The 14842-nt window shown below is 47.8% G+C and overlaps 1 protein-coding gene across 1 annotated transcript in view; it reads right to left on the bottom strand.

Moving 5' to 3' along the window:
* Positions 1-7591: 7591 nt before the first annotated feature.
* The window catches only part of TRAP1 (TNF receptor associated protein 1), a 28217-nt gene continuing 20966 nt past the window's right edge, over positions 7592-14842 (bottom strand). Inside the window, exons 9-18 of the mRNA XM_026859208.1 lie at positions 13909-14064; positions 13423-13543; positions 13226-13295; positions 11910-12057; positions 11218-11403; positions 10493-10631; positions 9918-10003; positions 9235-9380; positions 8722-8794; positions 7592-8432 (exon numbers count right to left, since the gene is read on the bottom strand). Coding sequence (XP_026715009.1) covers positions 8331-8432; positions 8722-8794; positions 9235-9380; positions 9918-10003; positions 10493-10631; positions 11218-11403; positions 11910-12057; positions 13226-13295; positions 13423-13543; positions 13909-14064 — 1227 coding nt within the window. The 3' untranslated portion in view covers positions 7592-8330. The remainder of the gene's footprint in view (positions 8433-8721; positions 8795-9234; positions 9381-9917; positions 10004-10492; positions 10632-11217; positions 11404-11909; positions 12058-13225; positions 13296-13422; positions 13544-13908; positions 14065-14842) is intronic.

A 14842-nucleotide genomic window follows, 5' to 3' on the forward strand; every position in this document is an offset into this window, starting at 1 on the left:
GGGGGGGGGGGGGGGGGGGATGTTCATACACTGGATTTGCATTTTGAATGCATGTTTTGTGTTGAAGTCAGGATTTCTTTTTCAACACTTGGTATGGATGAGGCAAGATCCAAAATCACTCCTGGGTAACACTTCTTCACAGGCCGAGGCAGAGGGAAGAGGTTTAGCAGCACACAAACATGCTGGGGCTGACATTCCTATTAGTCTGCCTCAAAAACATCAAGACAGGCACTTTACTACCAGATACAAAGCACCACTTCTAATAGCAAGCAATGATGGCTCCTTTACAAATAACATTTATTTTTCCATAATTACACCTTGAACCATAATTTGACATCACCAAAAGAAACTGACACTGCCATAGCATTGCCTCTTTGGAAAGCTTATAGAAAAAAAAATGATTTAAACTTTTTAAATGGAACATGCTCCTGAGCCACCATGCTTTTTCACTTCCAGCAAAGCTAATTTTTAACCCATGCTAAATTCAAACAATTTTAGCTGGAAACCCTTAAATTTTAAGCAAATAATTGGCGCCCCTGGTGATTCTGGCAGGACTGCTAGGTGTATTTTCTGCAGTCAGTCTCCCCAGGAGATGCAACATGCTCATGTCAGTATGAGAACCCAAAATTGATATGAAGAAATCCTTTGGTTTTGTGTCTTTCAACACTTCTGCTAGTTTATTCAAGTTCTTTCTCAAGTTGCTACACTTAGGGGAATTAGAAGCACTCTGAAGAAAATCCTGCAAGAGCTTGCAAGCGCACATTGCACAAACATCCTGAAAAACAGGCGAGTTGTGCTGTTGTGAGACGCCGCATTGGTTCCACAAGGACGACTAAGCCAAGTCACAGTAACATTTTGTTGCACAACCCCCTAAATGCAAACAATGCAAAAGCACCAAATATTTAAAAGAATAACCAGGAGGACTTGGAGGGGCAGGGAAACCGCCTGTCAGCGTTTGAAGCGATGCCGAACACAGCGAACATGCGTCTTCAGCCAGAGCAGCCTCCACATGGCGGCTGCCAGGCAACGCTGCAGCCTCCAGCTCTTTGACTGCATTTCATGTAGTCAAATGCAATTTTCAGTTCCAAAAGTGCTGTGGCACCCAAGAAAATGGGCCCTGGGAAATGTGAAACACATGACTCACAAGCATCTGCTTTTTCACCACTCGAGACCTGTAAAGCCTGCTGTGCTCAACGGGAGGAGCACAAACACCCTGGGCCTGGCTGATGTGTGTAAATGAAGCCTTTTAAAAGTCTGCACTGAAAAGAGCCAAAGGAGTCATATTTCCAATACAGACGGGTTCAAAAGCTCCGACATTTAGCAGTATGTACTGGCTACCAAACAGTATCTATTTCACAGCACGTTTCAAGGTCTCTAACCATTCCTAAAGGCAACGAGGATGTGCTTGCTGCAACAGCCGCTATTGGCCGTTTGTACCAACATCAGGGAGAAGACACAGCCACGGGTGTAGAGAATCAGGCAGCTGACCAGAATCGGGCTATCTGATTCCCTCTTTAGACCTACTGTGCTTCTGCTAGCAATTTTTTAATAATTCACTTTTTCTCCCTACCAGGGCACTGCTCTGGATCAGAGATGGCCTAGGGCCCCAACGCTTTAGACTCTAGTATGAAAATCTCAGCTTAATTTAATGCGTGCGAGTGGTACACTCCCATGAATTACAACTGTAGAGATGCAGGCAGGTCCCTGAAATAGCAACACTTCGGATACACATTGTGAAAGCCAGGATATTTACTATCACACTTTGGTTTTGAGCTGCCTCTGCAGAAAACCATGATTAGGGAACTTGTGGACACAATTTTAGCGTTGCCAGTGCTAAAAAGTTTATAATAGCTGTGCTTGAATTCACTATGCAACAGTATTTATAACAAATCTGTAAATATGTTTCTGTGGATATCGATGAATACACACGTTATGTATTATATGCACATATATATATTTATCCACAGAATGCTACAGTCGGCATTTCTCAAAGTTTGTGTTTCACTTTGTGATCTGCTCAGTCTTAGGGCAGATCCACTGATCTGCATTAAGACTTGTAAGGCTGGTGGCTCTCTGGCGGCTCCAGACCAACTTTTTGAAGCTTTTGATACAAATTGATTCAATCCAGGTCAGCAGTGGTCAGAGAAGCAGCCACAGAAACCAGTCCCAATGAGTAATGTTTAGGTTTTCCATTCATTTAATGTGCTAATCTGCCCGCCTCGTGGACTTTGGCCATGCTGGATGACAGAGCTCAGCATGAGACACTCGGCGCACTGAGTATCCTGAAAGGGCAAAACAAGCAACTTTCCTCAAGAGCAGGTTTGGTTTATTTTTTCTCTATAAAGTGTGAATTCTGGGATGGTGCTTGCCACCATATCCATGCCCTCTTGTAAGCCTGCCAGAAAAACATGCATGTTTGCATTCAGCATGTCACACAGCACAAGTTAGAGTGTGCATGTCAAATGTTATAAACCAAAATCTGTCTTGTTCTCCTGGAAGGTGAAATGAAAGATGATTTCCAAGAAGAATCACCATTCAGTAAGGACATTGGGCATTAAACATGCTAAGAATCTCTAAATGCATAACAAATACATCGCCCAACTAAAAAAAAAGAAAAAGTGATCCATATCCTTTGATTTCTTGAAGCACATTACAAGACAAATTAGAACACTTGTTTTTTTAAATGTCTGCTAAAACACTTGAGATAAAACAAGTCCAGTGATTGAGATACATTAGCGAAACAAACCTCAAGTTGAATCTCCCTCCGCTTCCTGTCACAGCTCTGACTTCCCAAGTTTCTAAGGGTTTAATTTGGGACAGTTCCATGACGGATTTACTTACTGATTTACTTCTGGATCAGGTTTTAACCCCAATTACCCCTCATTTACTTGGGCTGCAAAAGGAGAACCACTCTTCGTTAGGCCCCACAGACTGCTGCTTTGTAACCTGATCCCAAATCCCCTGCACATTGTATCTTGACATTTGGAATAAAGTTGGACAGATACATTCAACGGACAACTCATTACAATACCTTTGGCCATAGAGATTTAAGAAGAGGGGGAAACTCTGCTTCTTTCACCAATTCTTCATCCTGCCTGCTGCCGTAAATAGATCAACAGCAATGCGACAGTCAGGAGTCCTTACAAATTTAAGTACTCACACAAGCCTCTGGTCCTCACACTCCTGCCAACTGTTCGATTTTGACCAGGACTTACAGCAGACTTTTTTACCCATTCCCACCTGTTCCCAGTCCAGACTGTTTCCAGGATGGGAACGGGTTTGTGATTTGAGATTAAATTCTTGCTAGAAGGGGCTCTGGGACTGACACAGCACCGAGGAGCACCCCTCTGTCATGGGTGAGAACAGGAAGATGTCTGTCTCGGCAGATGAGCTCCCCTCTTGGCCTGGACTGTGTTGCAACTGCAGCATCCACCAGTAAATGCTCTAGAGAAGATGGAGGTTAAATGTAGGGGGGGAGGTGAAGGCAAAATAAAAGATGATTCTGAGAGCAAAGGGAGAACAAATGACCTTTTCTTTCTGAAAAAAAAAAGATTCTCGCTGATGAAAGAAAAGGAAAGCCCATGTTTAAGACACTTCAGAAGCATCAGGTGGTGAGCTATTCTGGACAGAGAAAGATAGCAAGATAGATTTTAGCCTGCCACCCTCTTCTTCTCAAGGAATAGGGGAGAAAACCAGCTGGAAGGGACTTTCTACAGCATAATTCCAGTAAGCAGCTAAGCTTCCAGGTATTCTCTGAAATCCCAGGAATTTCTGAACCCAGGAGGTACTGGGAAACCACATGATCTCAATGGGTAAGATTTGGGCAGACCCAGAACTGCTCTAGGAATAATTTCAAAATGAACAGGGTATTGGGCAGAGATGTCTCAGAGTGGCTGTTACATTTGCGTTGATTGCCTCATCCAAACCCAGCAGGTACTTGTCTTTATGCCTTTGGATCTTGGAGGAGGTTTGTTTCAGTTTGTGCTGGGATTCTCGAGTCCTGAGCTGTGTCTGTAACTCAGATTCACTGTGTTTCTTAGGGAAATTTATTTAAGCTCCATGCAGACCTTATTTGTACAATAAAAATAATTCTGACTTACTTCACAAGGGGAGTGGGAGGATTAATTAACAATTGTGAGGCACTACAGAAGTGCTAAACATTATTAACAACTCCCAAGTTTTCTTCTTTTGGAAACAGTGGCCATTTCTTCCCATAATGTTTTAAACAGTTGCTGCTCAGGGAGCTTAGATTGCAGATTCCTGGCCTGTGGTTTGTCCATAAATCACAGACCTGGAGCCTACCCAAGACACTCTCGATAGTCTCAGCAGGAAGTCTGGACGAGAGAAAACTCTGTTCTCGATCTGGCCCAGTGAACTACTTTATGGGCCAGTCCAGTTTCAAGGTCCTGAGCCAGACGTGAGAGGGATTCTGTCCAAGTTTAAAAGCACAAGGTCTCAGGAATGTCCTTTCAAACTGGATTTCACTGCCTATAAATATTTTCCATCTTCTACTCTGGAGGATATAGGTTTGACTCCACAGCTGATGAGCCTGGGCAGAGCAGGAGAGAAGGCCATGCTGTTTATCACCAACAGTTTGTCAGCACACAGGCTTTAACTTGCAGAATAATGTACAAAAAAAGCCCAAACACAAAAAAAACAACAAAGAGAAAAAAAGAGACAGGCAGCAGTTAATAAGGTCCCAGTAAAAATCAAAAATCAAAAAAAAAAAATCAATTTTCTGCACAAAGCAGGGTTCAGCATTGTTTAAAGCCAGGAAACCAAATAAACTTGATGAGATTCTTCCAGGCGAACTCTTGGTTCGCCTCAATATGCTAGAAGAATCAGGGGGCACCACTCCTGCTGCACGAAAAGCACAAGCTGGATGGAAACTGGTTAGTGACACAATGCATCTGAGGACGAGTAATTTAGAGTGGTGAAGATGGGAGCTGGAAGAGCGTGGGCCGCACAACTGCAGCTTCACTGCTACGATCAGCACTGAAGTTCTGAGGCAAGATCCATACAAGCTGTCTCGGCTCGCACAATGTGTTCTGAGGTTGTGCAGAAAGTGAAAAAACAGGTTTTTAACTAGCTTCCCATGCCTCCCTTTTACCACCACGTTTGAAACAACTCATCCTTTACGCTGCTGCTTTACCAAAGAGCCTCTGTTGCATTCCATGTGGAGGCCCTTTCAGACACAAAGGCATGTCCAGGGCAGCTTCCGAGCACCTGCCTGTATTCCTATCAGCACTTCAGTTTGTGTTCACCTGCACGATGCCATACATCCCCCTTTTCCACTAGGATCGGTTCTGTTAGCCACACACAAAATCTTCATACACCAACACTTTGGGCAGGTCTTTGCAAAATAAAAGGCAAAGCTGAGTCTGAGGTGAGGACCCAGAGAGGCTGCTGGTGCCCACAGTGATGAAGCTTAAACAAAGCAGCATGAAAAATATGTCAGATTTGGGTCAATGTGCCCTCCTGACCCTGCAGCTACTGCTCCTTGCTGTGTATGGTCCCCCAGGACTAGCACCACCTCTCAGCGTGTTTGGTGGGTACAATGACAAAGGGTAGGTTTGCATTCCAGTAACAGAAATCTTATTTGATCTTTTAGTCACAAATCTCTCAAGGCAAAAAATTAGCACCTCAAGGGCTGCTGGGATTCCCAGAGGATTCCCAGGGCTGGAGAGGTTAAAGATGTGTCAGGCAGTTGATGACTCTCACAGCAAGCATGCTCTGCTTCTCACTGCATCAAATTTTATAAACTAGCATCCACCTTCCATCCAGGCATTGTATCAACAGATGCTATTTTAGGCACTCTATCAGTGAGCACCAGGTGACCAGCTTGCACACTAATGCACTCACCTGCTGTACTGTTAGCATTAAAAAAAAAAAAAAATCACCAAAGGTTTTAATTTCTTCAGTCTGTGTTCATGAAACACCCTGCACTGGGACGTGGCCACATTGTATTGCTCCTTTCCAGTGTCCTGCAAGGCTCTTTACATCCATATATAGTATCTAGTAATTTTTCCTGCACTATTTACATCAATTTTGATGGCAAAGGACCTTACATCGACTTGGAAGGGAGGAATGCTGCCCAGTCTCCAAAGTGTATAGCTGAACTCCACATATGTTGTCTACCTCCAGTAGAACCTTATGCATGTTTACCTATGCCAGTTTAGCTGCTGCCTCGCTCTTCTAATCTTTGAGGATGGACAATTTTAGGGTATTTCATTATTGCACTATCAAGGAATCCCAGTGTAATCAGAAGATAACAACTGTATCTTACCAGGAGCTGGAAAAAGACCTGTGGCCTCTAGCTGAGGTACATAGCTACCCCAGAATCACAGAATTGTTTAGGTTGGAAAAGACCTTTAAGATCGAGTCCAGCCATTACCCAAACACTTCCAAGCCCACCACCACTAAACTGTGACCCTGAGCACCGCATCTACATGTCTTTTAAATACTCCCAGAGATGTTGATTCCACTGCTCCCCTGGGCAGCCTGTTCCAGTGCTTGACAACCCCTTCTGTGAAGAAATTTTTCCTAATATCCAACCTAAACCCACCCCTGGCGCAACCTGAGGCCATTCCCTGTCATCCTATTGCTTGTTACTTGGAAGAAGAGACCAACCACCACCTCTCCACAACCTCCTTTCAGGGAGTTGTAGAGGGCAATGAGGTCTTTCCTCAGCCTCCTTTTCTCTACCAGTTCCCCCAGCTGCTCCTCACAAGACTTGTGTTCTAGACCCTTCACCAGCTTCGTTGCTCTTCTTTGGACAGCCCTTGGCACCAAAATGTATTTCCTGTAGTGAGGGGCCCAAAACTAACCAAGTATTCGAGGTGCGGCCTCACCAGTGCCAAGCACAGGGAGACAATCGCTGCCCTAGTCCTGCTGGGCAGGATCCAATGCATCCCAAGGGGTGCAGGATGTAGAAGGTCACTCCTTGTTCTTTTCAACACTCTCTAAACTGTCATATTAGATTCTCTACTGCATCTGAATAAAAATGAAATTGCAGGTGATGTTAATAAAACTTCTGACACCCCGTGCAGCACACCCTTCTCATTCCTCTTTGCACACTCAGACCTCCTTTAGCTTGAAGAGCTGGAGGTTGTCCTGTCCAGCAGAGCATCCAGTTAACCCAGTCCAGTTTCAGAATCTTAATCTGGCAGTTTAAAGATAAGATAAACAAGTATCACAGCAGCCTCAGAGACCTCCCTGGAAAGGAGAAAGAATTCCTGTAACCCAGTTTGCATGGTGTAAACCAGACGCACAGAGGGAAATCTAGTGCAGCATTTTCTGTTACAACAGCTTCTTCCATTGAACAGCTGTTGCTCCTTAAAAAGGATTCAAAGGGCTAAACTCCATTTTCATAGACAAGGCTAACAGGGTTCATAGCTACAGGTTCTCCTGTGTTCCCTCCACACCCTCTGTTACTCCCTACTGTTGTTTTCACAGCCCCCTCTTCCCACCACTGTCCAGTGCCTGATGCCCTAAAGAACCAAGCAGCATCTGAAGAGAGAACCACCACCAATTCACCACCTGGAAGACACAAAGACCAACAAAGTAAGGGGAAGAAAGAAGAGTGGAAGGGTCTGGAAAAGAGGAGGAGTTTATTTATCATAAATACAGATCAGCTAGACATGCAGTTTATCCCACAGAAGAGGCAAAAATGCCAGACTCTCCAGAAAGCCACGCACTGGAAAGCTGTTTCCCAGTTACTTTCCTTTCTCCACAGCAAGACCAGAATGAACTCAATTATCTAGCAGCTTGGGGATCTTTTCTGCCATGGGATTGAACTGACATGTTCCACCAACTGGATCTGTGTCTGCTAATGGCAGCAGTCTAACTCCATGCCAGCAAACTCCTCCTGTCTGGTCAGAGGTGGAGATTTCTTAACAAATTAATTAATTCTGTCAGTGCTTGTTTGGAGCACAATGGAGCACAGGGGTTCAGTGAACAGGGGCATATATTCACAGACCTAACTGGGAATCTTGCTGCCAACATCTGTTTTGGGAAAGGCCATTTCTAGAAACAGTATGAAATGAGGCTCATGTCAGAAATTTGGGCATATTGTTTTAGCAGTGACCTCTGGATTCTGTTCCACTAAGAACATCTCACTTTGAACAGGTTGATGATGTATGATCTAATAATTGCAACTGGCTGCTCCCTGAGCAGCGAGGGTTGGAAGTCCCCTGCGTTCTCCCTGGCCCTCTGCCACATGAACCCCTCACTGCACGGCGCCTGCAAGCAGATGCTGCAATAGCTGATAGAGTGACTGCACTTGAGGGAAGGGAGATCAGCACAGAGTTCATTCTCGAGTCTTCCGGGGCTCAGTTCTTCTCCAGGATTCTGGTGAGGAGTTCATTCAGCCGGCTCACCATTGGTCTGGGATCCTCATTCAGTCCTGCTGCTATCATGGCATTCTCATAAATCTGAAAAAAAGGAGAAAGCATTAAATAAGCAGAAAGAGCGAGCTGGATGAGAGCTGAGGAGGAAGCAAACATCACTCTCCAGGGCTTGCATGCCAAGACCAAGCATGTCTCTTCTAGGCTGTCTGGTAGGAAAACACATGGACCACAAATACCAGAAGTACCCAGAGTGGGGAGCACAGAAGGATGTGATTCTTGCCCGCTACAAGGGCTTCACCCTGTTCCCTGCCACACATGGTCTGCAAGCTGGCTCTGGGGGTGGTGCTGCTGCTGGAGAAGGCCTGGCACTCACCTGATCGAGCAGCAGCTGGGCCAGATCAGGCTGACTGTCCTTCAGCTCATTAAGCTTCTTAATCAGAGCATGCCTGTAAGAGTGAGAGAGATCAACACCGAGACTTGGTATTTTTGGACACAATGAGAAATTTATTTCCAGAACGAGCAGCTACACCAAGGTGGGTCAGAAAAGTTTCTACCTGAAGGCCAAAAATAGCTCCAACTTCCTCGTTCCTATTCTGGGGGCTTCTCTTGTCTCTCCCATCCTGTCCCTTAACCCCCACTGTCCTTGGGGGCTGAACACAGTGTGTGTGTGTGTGTCTCTCACATGAACTGTGCCACACAACCTCACAGATTAAGCCACTGTAGCACACACTGCATTTAATGGGGAGGGCTCTGCTAACTGGGGGCCTTACATTGCCTCCTCTCTGCCTCCACCCCAGAAAGACTGCAGTGCCCGGGGCCTAGCACTGGTACTGGGGGGCCTAGCACTGGTACTGGGGGGCCTAGCACTGGTACTGCTCCCCCTTACCCTGTGTTGATCTCTAGGGTGGGCTGCAGGAGCTGGGCACGCTCCTCTTGGGTCTTGGCCAGCTGCTGCATGCGAAGAAAGTGACGGGCAGCCCCCATCTCAAGCACAGTGATCATGGCAGGGTGGGTGTCCAGCCGTGTTGTCACCTGTGGCGAGAACAGCCATCAGTGCTGAGATGGAAAATCCACGTGGGTTAGAGGTGGGGGAGGCTCAAGGACTCAGAGCCTCCTCAGCACAGAAGCACATCAAGTCCCCACATGATTCATCCCCACCCCACAGGAGCTGCCTAAACCAGCAGGAAAGCTGGGGGCCCAAGTGGCCCCACTGGTCCACAGGCAGTAGCTCACCACTGGACCCAAAGCACTCCTTGCCAATAAACCTTTCTAGTCCACAGACAAGACAGTCACCAGCCTGTTCTTCTGGTAACCTGAGCATGAACTAGTAAAATGGGCTTTGCTCATTACACATTGAGATGTGGTGGTTCTGCTGCCAGGCTGACCATCCGAATGGCAAATACCAGTGTTCATACCATTTACAGAAAGGAGCCATGGAAAAGAATGATTTCTCTCAGAGTCCAAAGAAAAATCTGTGGCAGCAGATCCCCAATAACCATCATCTTTTTTCCCTAGAGTATTACCCCTGTGGATCTCCTGTACTCGGTTACCTGGACACAGAACACCTACCTTAACACCCGTGACTCGAGAGCCTAAGGCATTTCTCATCCAGGCCATCAGATCCTCAGCCTCTTTCTCTGTCAGACGTTCTGCAGCTGGCAGGGGAAAGAGGACACACCTGAGCATGCATTTATTGTGCGCCAGTGGACAGTGAGTTTTACTCCTGAGTTCTGTCCATTTCATATTTCCATTTATCTGTTCTCTTGTGGAAATGGAAAGGCAGCACTGCTCAGCACACCCCTACGTACATGCCCTCAACCCCAGACCATGCAGGCTCATGCCCTGCCAGTGCCTGCTTGCCTCTGTCAGGGCACCAGATACACGTGTATTGTTAAATCTCAACTCACAGAAACTCCACGTATGACATTTAATCTGTTTAAATCAACAAACTGCTTAAACTTTGATCATGTGGGATGAAAGGGACCTGAAAGAACTGCAAGTTGCCTCAGAGCCTGAGAATGGCTGGATGGAAAGGAATGGTCTTGCTCACAGGCTCAGGAGCTGCAAGAACAGCTGTGTACCCCGACTGGCACGGGGCGGTGGGGCTGCACGCAGCAGGAAGGGCCAGGGGAGCCTTGTGATACCTGGGCAGCTCTCCTCAAACTTCTCTTCCTTGTAGTGATCCACAACAATATCTGTCTCCACCGAGATCAGTTTCTTTTTGTCAAACTCCCGGAGGTGCAAGAGTGTCAGCTCATCAAATTGCTCATAGCAGAACAGGACCTGTGCCAAAAAAGGGACAATGACACATTGTTTGGGATGTAGCAGCATTTCCTCCTTCCCAAGGCAACTCTGCACCAAACAGCAAGAACAGCACAAAGGAAACTAGTAGGTTCAACCCCATGGTGATTATCACTCAGGGCCCCAGACAACAGCAAACCCTTGGAGGGCTTTGTTGTCATGGGTGGCAGGTCTGCAGCTCCACAAGTCCTGCTGCCCCACGGAAAGTGAGAACCAGCACCGAGTCCAGGCCTGAAGGAGCCACCTGCCCGCAGAGGGCACCTGTAACACCATTACCAGCCCTGCACAGCAGCTCCTAGGCTACTGCACTGGCGTTCAGTGAAGGTGTTAAACAGACGTCAGAACTAGATGTCTGCACAGAGTGTGTAACAGGTCCTGCCTGGCCTCGCGCCGCAGCAGCGACTCTAAGTGGAGACAGAAGGAGCCCAGCCAAAGATGTAGCAGTGGGGGAGTGGTGGGGTCTATCACAGGCCTCAGTGCCCGGCTCAGCTCCGAGACCCAGGTGAGCCCTGACCACTGATGCCATAGCTCAGGGCGTTCCCCTGGCCCTGGCACACTGCTCACCCACCTCCATGTCTTTTTTCTTCATGGCCTCGAAGTACGGGGAGTGCTCGGCCAGGTGCCGGTTGGGTGCACACAGGTAGTAGATGTTTCTGCTCCCTGCCTTCATGCGGGAGGCGTAGTCAGTCAGGCTGGTCAGCTGGCCTGCGGGCAGGGCAGACGATTCATAACGTAGCAACTTCGCTATGTCCTCCTGTAAGAAATGGGCTCCTATGACCTGAGGGCAGGTGACTACAGCTCTACCTGGCCACTCCAAGCTCCCAGAATTCTCTTTATAACATGCAGGCCCGCTTGTAGCCCTGAAAAAAGGCTCAGGGGATTCTGCCTCCCTCCTTTCCTGCATCAGATATTATGGAGGCAGAAGAATGACCTAGACAGGATATAGGTCAAGCTCTCCTGGAAATGGGAATCCAGGCAGAGGACAACAGTAAGGAAAGCCCTACTTTATTGCCTGTTGTAATGCACATTGCATCACAGAGGGCTGACAAAAGTGTGTGTACAGAGACTCTGCAGTGTCTCAGATTAAGTGGGAAGCAGCACCCAGTCAGAAAGAGCTTGGGCACTAAAGAACCTGTAGGTCTTGTGAGACCCAGGAACACAAGTTACAAGATTCACAAAGTAGCAGTCCCCCCCATCCCAGGTCACAGTAGGAGCCAGCAATCTCTCTTATCACTTGCAGTGCTTCAGGACTCCTGCTACCTTGGCATCCTGCTCCGCTATTGTGACAATCCCCTCTCTCATGAACACCCCGTAGTCCTCAAAGAATTTGGCATATTTCTCAGGGTCCTTCTTGCTCTGGTCAATGAAGAACTTGATCAGTCTCTTGTGCAGAACATCTTGGAGCTTCCTGCAGTAGGAACAAGCCTTTTTAAAGACAGCTGCTAGGCCAAGATAAGAGATTTTAGATGAGTATCTTTCCCCTTGTGCAGTATTTTAGTGATGAATTTGCAAACATGAGGACAAAGAAGAAACTCTGGATCCACTGTCTCCCTTCCCTCATGGCTCTACATCTGTTCTTTGTATCTCACGTCAAGAGCAGCTCTTGAGCTGGAGGGACAGCTAGAGCTATGGTACAAATGTACTGCTGAACTCAAATCTTCAGTAACTTGTGACTCAGTGATGCTGCAGTACATAACCAATTGTGCACAGGCCATCTGCCTCAGTCCCACAGCTACCCTTAAACATGGGAAGGAAGCAGCTATAAAAGGGTTACACATGGAGGAACACTTTCTGAAGGCCTGAAAACCCACTCTGAAGTGACTGGGTTAATTTGGTGACTGTAGTGAAGGTAGAGGCATTTCACCAGCCATGGAATACAAGGTTAGCCATCAAACCTAACAAGGTAAGAGCTTACTCATACTTCCTTCAAGCTGCAACAATGGCAGATGTTTGAGAGGGGACCTGAAGGACCAAAAGTAAGAAGAATCAAAGCCAGATCTAAGGTGTTCTTAGAGGAGACTGCCCTGCCAACAGTCAGCTTCACGGGGCCTCAGCACTAAATGAAAACCCTGCTGGCTGGCAGTCAATTTTTGATGAACGTGTGTGTGAGCACAGCAGCTTTGAAGGAAGTCTGGAAACAAGAGGCACAAGGTGCTGTCTGAAGATCTACACATAAATAACAGTGATGCTAAAGTATGGCCCAGATTCTCCGTACTGACAGCTGACTTAGTTTGGTTTTGTTTTCCAAACCACTTGATGGTGCCGACCAGACACTTTAAATAGCAAATCCACTGTTACTGCTGCAGAGATGCCAAAAGGCAGCCTAGGACATGAGGGGCACGTGGCCCAAGCAGGCAGCAGCAGATTGTATGACACAGGACACTGCTCCCACATCTCGGGATGTGACCAGCGTGGCTGAGAAAGAACTCACTTTATAGACTACAGAAATTCTCAAGGATGGAAAGCTCACAGACCAGGTGCCCCTAAGCCCCTCTAACTGTCCCCCAATGCCCCCTCCTTGACCAGCAAGAAGCCAGGAGAGCCTCAGCAGTTCACAGGACCTACCTCTGGCTTACCTGATAAGGGCACTCTCCTGCAGCAGCTCCCTGCTGAGGTTCAGGGGTATGTCCTCACTGTCCACAACACCTGCAACACAGAGCAACCCTTGAACAGGGAGGCAAACACAAGTGCCAGGCTCAGGAAGGCAGCCCCTCGCCTCACCCCCCGGGGAAGCCATAGTCCACAGCCTGCTACTCCTGATCCCAGCACACACCTCTAAGAAAACGCAGCCATTTAGGCAGGATGTCTGCAGCTTTGGTTTGGATGAGGATTTTGCGGCTGTAGAGGGCAACGCTGGAGCCCAGTTCCCTGCTGATGTCAAACACGGATGGTTTCTGCAGGAACAAGAAACAGAAGGGTAACAGCAGCCCTGTGCAGGGTGCCCAGCTGCACACCAAGCTGCAGTATCTCTGTGGCTGCACCAGCTGGCCAGGTCACACTGTGGTCTTCCCTACCAGTGCTGAACCCAACGAGAACTGAAATCTTAGCTAGGGATCTACTGAGCCGTCTCCCTGCTCTCGTGACTGAGTATCCCCACGAGTACCCTGTGGCACCCAGCCTGCAGCAGAGACACCACACTGGCTATGTCTCCCTGCCATCCTGCAGCCTCAGCTGCCTCTTCCTACAGAGCTCTCCCGTCCTCCCTCTTCCGGGCAACTGGGCAGGAGTCCCACTGTTTCCTGGGCAGAAGGGCACGTACTTGCTCAGGCACATAGAAGATGCTGCGGATGTTGAGGGGAGCATCGGTCTTGTAGTGCAGGATGTAGCGGGGCTTGTCGTAAGCCTGTGCTATGAAGCGGTAGAACTCCTCGTGCTGCCACTCGCTGATGTCCTTGGGGTCTAGCATCCAGAGTGCCTGCAGAGGAGCAGGGAGATGAGTTCCCATCAGGTCTCAAGACCTGCAGTCCCACAGCACAGGGCTCTTCTTTCAGAGTCACAGTTTCCCTCCAGGATGCTGGAGCAAGGAAGTATGATTTTTCAAAGAGACAGACTCCTCTGCACAGCCCGAGGGCAGTGGGATATATTGTGGTTCAGGCACATTATCACAGACCAACAGATTACTGCCCCTCACCTGATCTCAGTCACCTCTCCTAGAGGTACTCTTGCCCTGCAACATGTATAACATAGCTTTGTTTAGCCCAAAACAAAAGGGATTTGGCTAACCTCCATTGTCCCACACTTGCTACTGGTCAAGAGCATTCTGGACAGCTACCACAGCTCAGGTGACTGGCAGTACTGGTCAAGTATCTCAAGGCCTGACCAGCAAGCAAAAGAAAAAGTGAGAGTTTAAGTGGGTCTGTTGCAACTGGCCTGCCTCCCTGATGGAGGTCACTATCCCACCACAAGGTCAGCTGAGTGTCTGCGAGGCAACTCCTGGATTGCCTGTTTTCTGCTGATTTGTTTTGGAGCAGTTTGAGAGACGTTTTGTGAACCACTTGGCCACCCCTGCTGCAGGGTCAGAAAGTGCTCCAGAAGTGCCATTTCACATGTCAAACGTGAATTGAAGCCTCAAGCTCCAGACTGGGTCCTCTCCTGTGGCCATGCTTTCCACCTGCTGCTGCTCTAACCCCCCAAATCTTTCTGAAGCATTCAGCCCACACTCACATCACATTAAGTTTTCAGTACCTCAGCAA

The sequence above is a fragment of the Athene cunicularia genome, assembly GCF_003259725.1.
Source record: "Athene cunicularia isolate RWA chromosome 14 unlocalized genomic scaffold, athCun1 chr14_part1, whole genome shotgun sequence".
NCBI lineage: Eukaryota > Metazoa > Chordata > Aves > Strigiformes > Strigidae > Athene > Athene cunicularia.